The sequence below is a fragment of the Tetrahymena thermophila genome (assembly GCF_000189635.1).
Source record: "Tetrahymena thermophila SB210 genomic scaffold scf_8254712, whole genome shotgun sequence".
NCBI lineage: Eukaryota > Ciliophora > Oligohymenophorea > Hymenostomatida > Tetrahymenidae > Tetrahymena > Tetrahymena thermophila.
The window spans coordinates 129,221-143,664 of NW_002476477.1; the positions used below are offsets into that span (position 1 = coordinate 129,221).

General features: G+C 22.4%; 3 protein-coding genes across 3 annotated transcripts; 2 read left to right on the forward strand and 1 right to left on the reverse strand. All coding sequences in view use genetic code 6, as the record gives it.

Annotated features, from left to right (window-relative positions):
* Window positions 1-922: 922 nt before the first annotated feature.
* TTHERM_00803560 (cyclic nucleotide-binding domain protein) lies at window positions 923-3,798 on the reverse strand (the record flags this gene model as incomplete). Its single annotated transcript, XM_001012404.3, has 5 exons — window positions 923-1,957; window positions 2,012-2,206; window positions 2,466-2,737; window positions 2,806-3,289; window positions 3,589-3,798. The coding sequence occupies 5 exons, from the start codon at window positions 3,796-3,798 to the stop codon at window positions 923-925; spliced, it is 2,196 nt and encodes a 731-aa protein (XP_001012404.3).
* Window positions 3,799-5,349: 1,551 nt separating this feature from the next.
* On the forward strand, window positions 5,350-11,689 carry TTHERM_00803570 (ABC transporter transmembrane region protein). Its single transcript, XM_001012405.3, has 9 exons — window positions 5,350-6,053; window positions 6,290-6,478; window positions 6,527-6,575; window positions 6,627-6,932; window positions 7,361-7,607; window positions 7,673-8,123; window positions 8,182-9,293; window positions 9,552-10,096; window positions 10,153-11,689. The coding sequence occupies exons 1-9, from the start codon at window positions 5,433-5,435 to the stop codon at window positions 11,544-11,546; spliced, it is 4,914 nt and encodes a 1,637-aa protein (XP_001012405.3). The 5' UTR covers window positions 5,350-5,432; the 3' UTR covers window positions 11,547-11,689.
* Window positions 11,690-12,071: 382 nt separating this feature from the next.
* Window positions 12,072-13,780, forward strand: TTHERM_000803579 (ABC transporter family protein; the record flags this gene model as incomplete). Its single annotated transcript, XM_012796661.1, has 2 exons — window positions 12,072-12,956; window positions 13,349-13,780. The coding sequence occupies 2 exons, from the start codon at window positions 12,072-12,074 to the stop codon at window positions 13,778-13,780; spliced, it is 1,317 nt and encodes a 438-aa protein (XP_012652115.1).
* Between the last annotated feature and the right edge of the window lie 664 nt (window positions 13,781-14,444).

Sequence of the window (14,444 nt, forward strand, 5' to 3'; positions counted from 1 at the left end):
AAAAAACAAAATTCAAATAGTAAAATAAAAATATATTATTATAATTTTTTATCATTCTCATATTAGAAATTCTATTTGATTAAAATTCAAGTTAATATTTGATATTTATGAGAATCAATAATTTAATTCAGTGTATTTTAGAATATAATTATAATATTCTAACTTTTTGAATGATCTTTTAAGATAAATTTATAAAATTTTTTTTTTTTAAATGTTTTTATTTATTTGATTAATAATTCATAATATAATTCAAATTTAATAACTATTGTAAAAATAACCTTCTAACATAGTTATTTGTATTTTTTTATTATAAATTATTAATTTTAAATAATACTTAATTTGTGATAAAGTTTGTTTTAAAATGACATTAAAATTTTGTTGAATTTTTGATTTATTAATTTTCTTTTTGACAAATATTTTTTATTATTTATTTTGAAAAATTACAAAATATTAATTTAGCTTATAAAAGCTATATTTCATTGTAAAATTAATTGAAATAAATAACAAAAATTCTATTATTATGAAGACTACTTTTTGTAAATATTCCCACTTCTCGCTTGGCTTCAAAATTTTAATATTGAAAAAACTAGTTTTTAGTTTTATTAATGTTTTTAAAGATATAATGTAATTTATCCTTAAGAAAATCCTGCCAATATCCTAGAAATTATTAAAATTTAAAAAATTTTAACCCAAAATATCACACAAAATTTTAAAAGGGAGTGGGTGTTAATTAATAAGAGCTTACAGTATTATGAAATACTACTACTTTAAAAAAGTTTTTGTTACGTAAATATTAATGTTAATTCTAAGGCAAATAAAATTAATTGTTATATAAATATAAACTAGTTTAAATTTATATTAATAAATATGAATTAATTATAAATTAAAATAAAATTAATCTAAACTTTATTTAGATGGGTTCTCATTCACTTTAGAGTATATTTTATTCTTATTTATCCTGCATTTAATAAGAAAGATCGGTTTTTAATTTTGTAGATTGAGCACTAGTTAGCCTATTAAAAAAGCTTTGTCTATTTTTAATAGATTATCTAGACTAAACATTTAATCGATTTGGTGCTATAATCTAGGATGAGTTTTCTTCATTATTTTCTTAGAAAGAACTATTATTATTGCTTACATATTTTTACTAATTTAATTATGCTTCTTTGTTAATTTATTTATCACAATTATCTGTACCATTTAGCAAAATTTTATATGAGCAATCGATTTTTAATTTTGCATAATCTTTTTATGAAGGTTTTATTTTTGATGAAAAAGATCTTTTATTTTAATCCTTTTTAGTTTGATTAAAGAAAATTAAGTCTTAGCTCTTTTATTTTTCTTATGGAGTTTATTATTTTTTTATTTTTGTTGATAATGAATTTCTTTTGAGAGTATGAGATAAAACCTTATCATAATTATTGTGAGGAAAGTAGATTTCATAGATGTTCATTTTATCAAAATTTTCTAACATAATTATATCATTTAGTTGATTTCGATATTAAATATAGGCTTGGCTAATAGATAAATAATTGTTAACATCATCGTTTTAAACTAATAATTTAGAAAAACTTTTTTTATAAGAAGGAACATTAAAATCATCTTAAATTTAATAATTAATATCCTACGTCGAATTTCTATTAAAAGACAAACTATTCTTTTTTTAATATTTTTGTATCTATCTTTAATTATTATCTTGGTCTTGGATGGCCTAAAAATTAATAGCTTAGATAATATTTAACTTATTTTAATCTAAAATATCAGTTTTATCTTTTTGTTATGATTAGTTATTTACTATTTACTAATTACTAATCTAATTAGTAAAATACATTTAATATAAAAGCTAGGTGTCATTAGTCTAAATTAATTTTTTCTAAGTTATACAATTATCATGTAGATTAGGGTTCTTTTTATTAGGCTCTGTTTATTTCTTTTTATCAGGAGAATGAGATTCTTGCTTTTGTTTTATAAAAATTCATTTAAAATAATTAAATAATTTTAGATAAAATACCTATTAGTCAAATTTATTTGAAGATTATGAGAACTCATTCACCTTTTTTATATTTTTTGAACCAAGAGAATTCACTAAACTAAAGGAATCAATAGAATTTTGTGATTGATTTTTATTTTCTTATTTGATAGAAAAAATATCATCTTCATATTCATCTTCATTTTCTTAGCTTGAAATGCTTAAATTGGTTTTTGTCTATTAAAATAAATTTTATTGGCTGTTAGAAAAATTACATTTTTGATTTATAAAGCTGTTATTTTCATTTATAAATTTTAACTATTTTGTCTGCATTTCAGGTAAATAAATCAAAGTTTATTTAGATTTATATGTTTTTCTAATAAATTCAACTCGTTCAGAATTTAAAGTCTAGTACATAAATTAATTTTGAAGCTTTTTTTTATATTATTTTTCAAAAAATTAATATAATAATAATGAATAAAAAGGGTTTGTTTACTTTCTACACATTTGCAGAAAAGTGAATAAAAGGACAGCTGTCTTCACTGTGATTTGTATATTCATTTGATTTGCATATAGTGCAAGTCCTAGAAAACTATGTAGAACCATTTAAAATTATTTGATCTTTAATATAGCAAAATTACTCATAATCTTCCTTGTTTTCTTTGATAATTTTTAAGAATCCTTGTCTATCAATTTTTATTAGAGTTGTGAATTCTAAACTTCTAAATGTTTACTTCCTAGGCCTTCCTGTAAAGAATGAGCCTTCACCTTAAAAATAAAAGATAATATTTAGTTTTTAGCTGAAATTTAAAATAATTAATTAATATTTTGATTACCAAAAAATTGTCCTTGCTTGAGAATTAATTATGATTTTTTGGTTTATTTCTGCTACAAGTTGCTGAATCCTTCAATATAAACTTCAACTGAACCCTTTTCTATGAAGAATATTGAGAATTCTAAATCATTTTTCTAAAATATATTTTCTTCAGGAGTATATTTTTACTCTTAAGCTATTTCTATTGCCTTTAATAAACTTTATTGAGAAAAATTTTATCTGAGTATTGGAGATTCTAAGATGAAAATTTTATTTGCTTCTATTAACAAATTCTCTTTTAAATTATTTGATAATTAATTTATTATCCTTTATTCTTATTTTGTAGATGTAAATTCATTTTCACTCCAGTAATATTCAAGGTAATTTCTAATTTTATGCTATAATATATTGCTTATCCTCCTCTACTTCAAATAATTATTAATTATGTAAATGTTACTTTTTCTAAGCTTTTAAATTTTTTAAATATCTTAAAATATTTAGCCTACCTTTTAATAATAAAAAATAAAATATTTAACACATAAGAATTTAATATCAAAATGATTTTTCGAATAAAATAATTAATTAATAATCAGAATGAAATCTTTACTTTATTTTTTTAGATTATTTTTGAATTAAAAATGATTTATTAAAATAAAAAAATCTAATGTTTGATTGTGTATGGCTGGTTTAAAAGAAAGCTTTTCATTTTGAATTTATTGAGCTTTTTAAATTAAGTATGAAAAAATAATAATCTGTAAAAATGAATATATCAACAAATAAATTGTTTGTGGAACGTTTATTTTACTTCACTGATAGAATACGCAAAGACGCCGCATCCTGATAAGACACAAACGATACTCATAATCTTTTCAGTGAGAGTTTGTGGGAAAATATCCCCGTAACCAACAGTTACAATTGTAGCAGTGTTAAAATAGAAGCTATATATGTATTTTGAAATATTATCCTATTAATTAACATTTTACTAATCTAGCCAAGTATATTATACACCATACATACTCTATAAATTCGATAGCTGAATCCAAATGCATGATAAAAAGTGGATAATATAAATATTTAAAAATAACAAATTCCACATATTCATAATTTAACTCATTTTAGGAGATAAATCAAACCTAATTTCAAGCTTCGATTAGAATTATTGAAATTACCCAAGTCTGAAATAAAATAAAAAGTAGAAAAGAATAATTAATGATTAGTATTAAAATTCTATATCTAAGCTTGAGAATTAATAGCAAATGAGTAAGATAAGTGGAAATAGGGTCAGACAATCTTTTTTCATACCTTTTTAAAAGTGAATTAATTTAGAAGCAAATTAATATTAGTAGAAATTTTACCATTACTTTTGTAGTTTCTTATTATTTCAGCCCTGTTATTTATTAATTTTCCTTTATAAAATCTATTAGTATTAAGTTTTACAAATATGTCTATAAGCAATAATAGGAAAAAAACGATTGCTGTATAAAAAAGGGATGCTTTATTATAAAAATAAAAGCAAATGCATAATGGAATCATAATAAAAAAGAAAGTAATAGAAATTAGCTAAACAGTATCCCAAATCATCATATATTAAGATAACTAATGAATGAAAGTAAATTCTTAAGAATACAATTTATAAAAATAAATACTTATAATATTGATGAGTTGTCATGTTTAGTATGGTTATATGAGCAAATAAGAAAAATATTCAATTAGGCCAAAAAAAGTAAATTTAATATTTTAAAAGATAAAAAATCTTTTATGAAATTTATTTTACTTTTTTATTTTTTTAAATTTCATTATTTTTCTCTTTTAAAATGACTTAGAATAGAAAATTTCGAGCTCTTAAATTATTAATTAGGCAGTTTACTCAAGAGATTTAAATTCTTTTTTTGTAGTTTTAAAAGAAAATTTATGTAAAAAATCAAAATCATTTTTTATATTCAATTTATAATTATTTTTGTTTTTACTGGAATTGATAAATATGAAGATTTTATTTTTGAATTATTTTATTTTTTTTTAACAAATATTATGAACAAATAATTTTTAAAAAAATTAATTGTAAATTACAAATAACAAATAAATTATCCTATATGATATGGTTAATGATTGATTAGTTGATTAATTTAGTTCAGTAAAAGTTAAAGTGCTTTTTTAGTTTTATTTTAATTAATATTATTAGCTTTGATTTTTTTTAGGTTATTGGGTTAATTATTGGTAAATACAAAATATATTATGAAGAAAAGATGAAAAAAATATTGAAAAATAAAAGATTGATTAATTTGAGGTAAAAAAATATAGTTTAAATTAGTATTTTTAAAATCAGGAAAAGATTTATTGATTCATCTATCTAAAAATAGGAAGATTTGTAATCAGCTATTTAATATAGTTAAACAACTGTAAAATTTGTATTTAAAGTGGCTTTTACAGATTGTGTTTATAGATAAGTTATTAAAAGATGATATTAACAAATAAAAGTAATCTTCTTAAAAATAAACGTATTGATTGACTCATAATCTAAATTACATGCACAATATTAAATAATACTTAAAGATTGTAATTGATAGGTATTTTATTAAAAGAAATAAATACACTTATTATTAATATCATATTTACATATAAACAATTTTTTAGCAACTAGATCAAATTTTAATGCCTGTAGATAAAGCTGAGAAGCGTAGACTAAAGAAAATTAGAGAATTCTAAAAAATAGATGAATAAATTCTAAAAGCTGTCCCATATAAAGTCCTTCAAAGCCAAATAACTTAAGATTTAAAAATAGGGTTTTTTAGGCTATTTAGATTCTCTTCGAAAGATGATAAAATAATGATGATATTTGGAACATTAGCAGCTATTGTAAATGGTGGATGCATTCCTCTGTTTAGTTATTTGTATGGAGAAGTGCGTGATGCTATGATTACAGCGATACAAAAAAATAAATCCTAAAACAGCGAAATTACAAATGTTTCAGTTTTCTTTTTGATAATAGCAGCAGTTTGCTTTGTAGCAGCATTCATTTAACAATACTGCTGGGCTGTTGCGGGAACATCACAGTCTATTAAAATAAGAATTGAGTATTATCATTCACTATTTAGATAGGATATGAGTTGGTATTTTAAAGAAGATAAATTGAAATTAGTTAATCGAATCCAGACTGAACTCTTCAGCATAACAGATGGAATAGCTGAAAAGGTTGGCTACTTAATTTTAATTATTTCAATAGGAGTCAGCAGTCTAATACAGAGTTTTCTAACACATATATCGATGTCACTAGTAATGTTAATTCATATTAATATATATCACTTAAAATAGAATTAAGTGATTTCTCATTAGTTGTATCTTTTAAATATCTTGATCATGAATATCAATTTATACATCTCTTTATCTACATGAATAATTACAATGTCAAAAAGGAGATTTAAACAAGAAATTCTATTGATAAATTAATTCAAATACAAATTAAGCATAATTAAACAATTAATTTATTTATTTTCTATTTTATTAATAAGATACTTGTGGTTACTATTCCTTTATTAGCTTATCCTTTTTATCACTATGAAAAAACTGAGAGGCTTATGGAGTAATAGAGACAAGAAGACAAATCCTAAGCAGGAAAAATTTTCGACTAATCAGTTCAGCATATTTAATCTATAAAATCATATAATAAGCAAGACATTATTTTTGAAAAATACGAAGAAGTAAGTTAGAATTGTAAAAAAAATTAATTCATTCTAAAATATAAATAGCACATAATGGAGGCAAAGTCGAAAAATATTAAAAGTGGTATTAAGCTAGGTAAATTTTATATTTCTTTAGATAGTTTTTTTTTAATTGCAATTATTTTAGGAGTTAGTTTAGGAATAACAGTTTTTGCTTTGTTTTTATAGAATGCCTTGATTCTTTTAATTGGATCTTTGATGGTAAAGAATAATTTTAGAAATGCTATGTCAGGAAGGGCAACTGATTTGTCAGACGTTTTAATAGTTTTTATTTGCTTATTAATTTGTGGAATTGTTTTTGGATAATTAAGTCCATTACTAAATATGATCACAAGAGCTAGACATGCTGGTGGGAGAGTATTTTCTACTATAGATGCTATCCAAAATATCAATCCATAAAATAAGATAGGAAAAGAAATAGGAGATCTTAAAGGTGATATATTTATTTATTGATTGTTTAACACTTTATTAAATAACTAATAAAACAAATAATTAGTTTAATTTAATATATTATTTTCTATTTATCTAAAAAGAATTTTAGATTTATTTCAAATTTTCTGGATATTTAATCATACAAAATATTAATTAATTGTTTAAACATTTGATCACAATTTGATAAAACTAAAAATTAATTTAATTTGCTATCAATCTCAAATGCATTATAGAATTATTTGAAATTTTCTGGATATTTTTATCATAGAAATATTAATTAAATATTTAAACATTTCAAACAGATAAAATAATTAATCAAATAGATAAATAAAACAACTAACCAATTTAATTTGGTATTTATCTTAAATGAATTTTAGAATTATTTGAACTTTTTTGGATGTTTTAATCATATAAAATATTAATTAAAAGGTCATATCTAATTTCAGAATGTTACCTTCAAATATAGAGTCAATAATTAATTATATGAATGCTTAGATAATATTTGTTTGGATATTTTGCCAGGAGAGAGAATATTTCTAATTGGGTAGTCGGGAAGCGGAAAAAGCACTTTAGCTAACTTAATCATGAGGTTTTACGATCCTTAGCAAGGCACTATATATTTAGATGGAGAAGATATCAAAGACATCAATCTCAAATGGCTACGTTCTTAATTTGGGTAAACAGTTTTTGATTGAAATAAGTTTTTGTTATAAAATAAAATATAATTTTTAAATATATTAGATACATAGGATAAGAACCAGAAATATTCTTTGGAAGCATTAAGAGTAATTTGCTCATTTCTAAACGGGAAGCATCTTTAGAAGAGTTGTATAATGTACTAGAATAAGTTTATTTATTGAATATTGTGTAAAATTTAGACCTTGGTATAGATTCTGATGTTAAAAATTTGTCAGTTGGAGAGAAACAAAGATTGTGTATTGCTCGTGTACTGTTGAGAAAACCAAAAATATTTATTTTTGATGAACCTATTTCTTCTTAGGATTTTAAAATGGAAAAATAAATACAATAACTAATTGATGAAATAACGAAAAATTATACATCGATAATCATATCTCACTCTTTTAGTAAAATCTAACAATAAGATAAAATTATTATAATGAACAAAGGTAAAATATTGAAGTAAGGAAAGCACTCAGATTTAATTAATGAAGATGGAATATATCTTAACATAGTAATTTTTTTTCATATTTCCAAAATATCATTTTTAATATTCACTCTAATTCAAAAAGATTTAAGAGCGCTAATATATTACTGAAGAAATTGACTACTTTCTGAAACAATAAATAGAAGAACAAATGAAAAAAACACTTGAATTTGAAGAAGTTGAATCCCTTAATAACTAAGATATTGATTCAAATCATTTAAATAAATTTTAAGAAATTAAATTATCAAAAAGCGAATCTGTTAAAAAGCTTGATAAACAAAAAAAACAATTAGAAAGATTAAAAAGCAAAATTTAGTATAACATTGATAAAAAATTTATGAATATTGATTTTGCTTATCAAAATAATGAGTTGCCTCCTGAAAATGTGTTATTTAACTTTGGAGAACATAAAACATTTAGTTAATTTACCAATCATTAAAAAAAGAGAAGAAGCACTCTAATTTAGAGTAACAATTAAGTTTAATTAATCTCAAATAGTGTAAACTAAAAAGATAATTGTGTAGTTAGTAGCTAAGGACAAGTTTCTAAAAAGTCTAATTCTTAGGAATAAAAAAAGGCTTACTTGCTTGATGCTTAAGAAATAGAATTACAATTAATATCAGGTTAAATTGACCATAAAAAAATTTAGTAAATTGAGAGTATATAACAACAACAAAATTCAGTTCTTAGAAAAGAAGAAATAAAAGCAAGCTAGGACATGAACTCTGATTTAAAGTCTCAAACTTCTTAGTTAAATGTGAATGATAGTAAAAAAAGATAAGATATGTACGGTAACGGAAAGCAATGGTTGATAAACTACTAAAATTAAGTTAAGTATAATACATTAACAATTTTTAAACATATCTTAAAAGAAAAAGTGGCTTTGAAAGGAATGATATGGTAAACTATAGGCATATTGATGGCTATTATTCATGGAGCAATTTATCCCTTTAATTGCATAATTATAGCTGATACAATTTATAATGTTTCTAATTACACCCTCAACCCAACTTTGAAAAACTAAAATCTTATTATTTAAAGTCTGATCAAATTTATTTATACAGGAATTACAGGTTTAATTTCTGCTACTCTTATGACTTATTCTTTAAATGTTGCAGGAGAAACGCTTTCTTTCAATCTCAAAAAATATATTTTTAGAAAGACTCTTCACCTACCAGTTTAATGGTTTCTAAAAAAGTAAATTTTTGTTGAATTTTAAATATAAAAGGAGAAATTTTTAGGAAATAATTTTTTTAGAAATGTCAAATACTGTAAATCCTTACATATTATCACCTGATATATAATATCTCATAAGATTTTTTTATTTATTTAATATATTCACCTGCAAATAACAGTTTAAAATGGGGTGGGTGAAAATATAAGAGGAATTACAATATTTGAAATTTTATTTATGGTAAAACTTAACGAATTAATGATGAAATATTTTCTTTTTAGATAAAATAAATTAGGTGCTTTAAACGAGATGATAAATGTGGATACTTAAAAATTAAGTAATTTAGTGAGTACAAAATTAAGTTAATAAGTACAAAATGCATCTTCGGTTATCACTGCACTTATAGTTTCATATCATTTTAATTACAGATTGGCTAATATAATTGCAGTAATATTCCCAATTATATTTATAGCTGGTTTTTTTATTAAAAGAAACAGCAGCAGTGATAGATAAGAAAAGGAGATAACTGACCATAAAGCGAATGAATTTATACAAGATGCAATTTTAAATAGCAAAGCAATTGCAAGTATGGTATATGGACATGAATATCTCCAAGAGTAATTCGCACTTCTTTATGAAGAGTAGCAAAATATGCTAAAGAAAAAAGCCAAGAAATAAGCCCTTTTGTATGCTATTGCTATGTTCATTATTATTTCAAGCTAATCTTGGTTTTTCCTTATTGCTTCTAAAATAGATTTCAATAAATACAATATCAAAGACCTTTTCATTTGTGTCCTGAATATTCTCTATGCCATATTTTCAATTAGTATTTTTAAAAAAATTAATTTTTTTATTTAATGAGTAATATTTAATTTAAATTAGTGGGTAATCTAAGATATTTATCAGATTTTGGTAGTGCATAAACTTCGAGAAAGAGAATTTATCAGCATCTTTTTAAACACAAGAGTGAAGAATAGGTGCATGAAGAAGTTAAAAATGCATATTTGCAAATATAGAAACAAAACTAGTAATGTTAATAAAATAATATGAAAAATGATGCTTAAAATAAGGAAAATGCCTAAAATGGAACTAACCTTCAAATTAAGAAAGAGTTTTCTTTCAAATAATAAAATTATTCAAATGGGAATAGCTAATTAGGAAATATTAAGCTACAAAACGAATTGACAAAGAATATAGATCAAAAATTCTAAAATCAAAATGAAGAAGAGAAAGAGTAAAAGGAAAATCAAATGATGATGAGTTTAGAAAGCTGTGTTTAATTAGAATAAAAAACTGAATAATTAGATAAAGCAAGTAGCCTAGGAAATAACAATATAAAAAAATGCTATTTTGCTAGCAAAACTTCAGAAAGCAATGAATATTATGAAGGAGGCTAAGTTTTAATTGAATTCAAATAAGTCTATTTTAAGTATCCTCACAGAGAAAATTATTCTTTGTACAATGTAAGTTTTCAGATAAGAAAAGGAGAAAAAGTAAGCATTATTGGGGCTTCTGGCAGTGGAAAATCCACTATTTTTGCTCTCTTACTTGGTTTTTTTGAGAACTATCAAGGATAAATTTTCATAAACGGTCAAGACATAAGAATGATGGATTTAGAAGAAATTAGAAGGTAGACTAGGTGGGTTTAGCAAGAACCTTTTATTTTATAAGAAACATTGAAGGAAAATGTTATTCTAGGTTCTGTTTGGAAATAATTTAATTTTAAAAGATTTAAACAGTCTTTAGCAGTTACTTGCAGTGAAGATATCATTCTGAAATGGAAAGAGTAATACTTTTAAGAGTTAATGTATCTTAAGTAGCAACAACTTGATTCATCAATGAACAATTTGCTCAATAAAAAAAATATCAATAATTAATAAAAAAGGCTTTCTAAGTTGAGTAAGAAAATATTTTTCAATGAAGACGATATTAAAAAAAGATAGTAAGATGATTTTGTTAAATCAACCATGGAATACAATTTGTAGGAATTGAGTGGAGGCCAAAAGTAAAAAATTTGTCTTTCTAGAGCTATTTATGCAAGTGGCAATATCTATTTATTCGATAATGCAACTTCATAAATAGATGTAAGAACTGAAAAACAAATATTTAAAAATCTGAAAACAAAATATTTTAAAGATAAGACAATTTTTTAAATATCTCATCGTCTTCAACCGCTTCTGTATTCAACGAAGCTAATGATAATTAATTCTGGCTAGCTCTTAGAATTTAAAAATGTTGTCCAAAAAGATAATCAAAAGAATGTGGTTTTAGAGTGAAGTTCAAATTAATTATGGGTACCTAGAATTTAAAAATGCTGTTCAAGAAGATAACCAATAAAATGAGGTTTTAGAATAAAATTCTTGTTGATTATAAATAATAAAAAAAATTTTCAAGTTAATTTAAGCAAAAAAAATTCTACATAAATTATATAAATTTGTTTTTACTTTTGTTGTTTTGTTAAAACCAAAAAAACTTATTTTTGATAAAAGAATAAGTCAAATATTAAATAAAAATAATATTTCATTTTTGCATTTAATTTTTAATTAATTGAACTAAAGTTATTTCAAACACCTTTTTATATTGATTGTATGGCTTTTCTTGTATAGTTAATTAAGAGATAAAAATTTTAATGAGAATTCATTAGTATTTTTTTCCTTTTAAATTAAGAATAAACTCGATCTATTTATTATTTATTAGTAATTTTCTAAAAAAATTAATTCTTAATTAATTATTTTTGATTTCGCTTAAAAATAAATTAGTCAAATTTTTAGTTTATATAAGAAAGTAGAGTTTCAAATAAAATGACTGATAAAGAGTAAACCTAAGAAGATGAATAAATTAGCAAGGAGACATTGATTTCGCTATTAAAGGATAAATCAAAAGAAATTAAGACCCTCACTACTAAGCTATAAAAATTAGAGGAAAAGTACGTTAAAAACTACAAGGAAACGAAATTATACAAAAAGGATTATGAATCGCTTACTAAATTCCTTAGATAAAATGTATTCGATAAAGACCCTTATTTACTTCCTGCATTTAATATGGGTGAATATGAATATGATAAAATTCATGAGTTGTGGATTAAAAGAGATTAGCATCAGAACTAAACTTTAACAAATCTTCTTTAAGAGCTCAATCAAGAAAAATAAGAAGCTTAAAAGAAATATGAAAAGATGTTAGATGAGGCTTAGAAAAACGCCAAAACTGCAAATCAGAACAGTAATCTAGCAGAAACAATAAAAAAATATGAAAACTAGCTCTATGAACTTAATGAATAGAATTAAAAGCTTGCAGAAGAAATAGTTGAAAGTAATCAAATTATCCAGTAAAAGAGCGATTTGATATCTCAGCTAAGAAAAACTGAAGAGCAATTTTAGCAACTCAAAGCAGAAATGCTTTTGAAAGAGCTGCAAAACAATAGCTAACTAGCAAATTAAAGTAATGTAGATAAGAAAATGGCCAACTCTCAAAAGCTTAATGACTATTTAAAGATTAAAAATGAATTAGAAGTAGCATTAGACAAAAATAGAGTTCTTGAAAACTAACTCGATGAAATGAAATCAGATATTTAAAAATTAAAATAGCAACTCAACACTCCAAAGCAACCTCCCAAACCCGTAGAGATTCCAATAATTAAAAAAACATAAGTGGCTTCTGTAGAGGTTTAAACAGACTTATAATAAATAGTAAATATATTTATTTTTTATTTTTTCAATTTCTTTTAATGAAAATCTTAAAAACTCAATTGCTGCTTGAAAATTAAAACATCTTGATATGTAATTAAGCAAATAAATACAAAACTAATATTTTAGTTAATATCAAATCATTAATTATTTCATCATCTGAATATTCGTTAAAATTTTATGAATTTTTAAAACGTGGCAATTATTGATTGCATTCATTCATTTATTTCATTTTTTCCAAATATTAATTTTAAATTGCTTGTTGATTTGTGTATTCAACAACAAAAGCATAGCTTTAATAAATATTTTTAAAAATTATTCAAAAAATTTTAAAGCTTTTTCATACCAATAAATATTTTATTTTGAAAATAACCTGAATTTTTATTAAAAATAAGTAAATTTCTCTTCAAAATGACATACAAGGATATCATGGATTCCACTCTTTTTCAAATAGTGAACCAAATTCTTAGAATGTTATAGACAAACCTCAGACACCATAAAACCAAGAAAATTATGGTTTTTCAGAAGCTTCATCTCCAAGCATTTAATAATATCAAAATGGAAACTAAAACTCAGATTCAATCAATCATGAGTACTTGAAAAATGTAATCTTAAAATACTTTATTTATCAGGAAGGTAGATATTATAATGAAGCTTCTCTGCTGATGTCTGCTATTATGACTATTCTCAAAATGTCTAAGGAAGACAGAGAAAAAGTATACGCAGCACGCTCAAACGCTACTCTTTGGAATAGCACTAAAAACTTTATTAGCAGTACTTTTACCTTTGGTTAAGGGTAGCAAGATTATGATTACACCAAAAAATGAATGAATCAAGGAAATTTAAATCTAATTAAAAATTTTATTAGAATGATTTAATAAATTATTTTGAAAATATATAAATAAATAAACAAATATATAAAAATTATTAAAATTAAATTTAATGTTGAAAATTCTGATTTATATGAAGCCAGTTAATTAATACATTTTATCCTTTTAATTCTCCTACTTTAGTTGAATAATTAATTGCTAAATCTTCCTTTACTTCCCATATTTTAAGTATTTAGCTAATAAAAATATTTTTAGTATATTATATATTTTATATAATAAATAATTTATTTATTTGTTTTAAGTGTATAATAATTAAATTACGATTGATTAATTTTTTAATACAAAAAATAAAAATATTTTATTGAATTTTTTATAAAATTAAATCAAAAATAGTATGTTTGTAAAATGAGCAATTAGCACTAGCTTGTGCAATAAAATTTTATTGAGCACAAAATTTACTTATTTTTTTATTTAATTATAAGCAATAATTAATTACACTTTTTTAAAAAAAGATTTTATTTTAATTAAATTTGATAAATAATTGATATTATTTCTTAGTAATTTGCAAATTTTTTTTTGAAAGTCTGAAAATTTTTTATGAATTTATGAGTTATAGAGTATCTTTATAACTATCAAAAAAATTTATCAAAATCTTAATGAA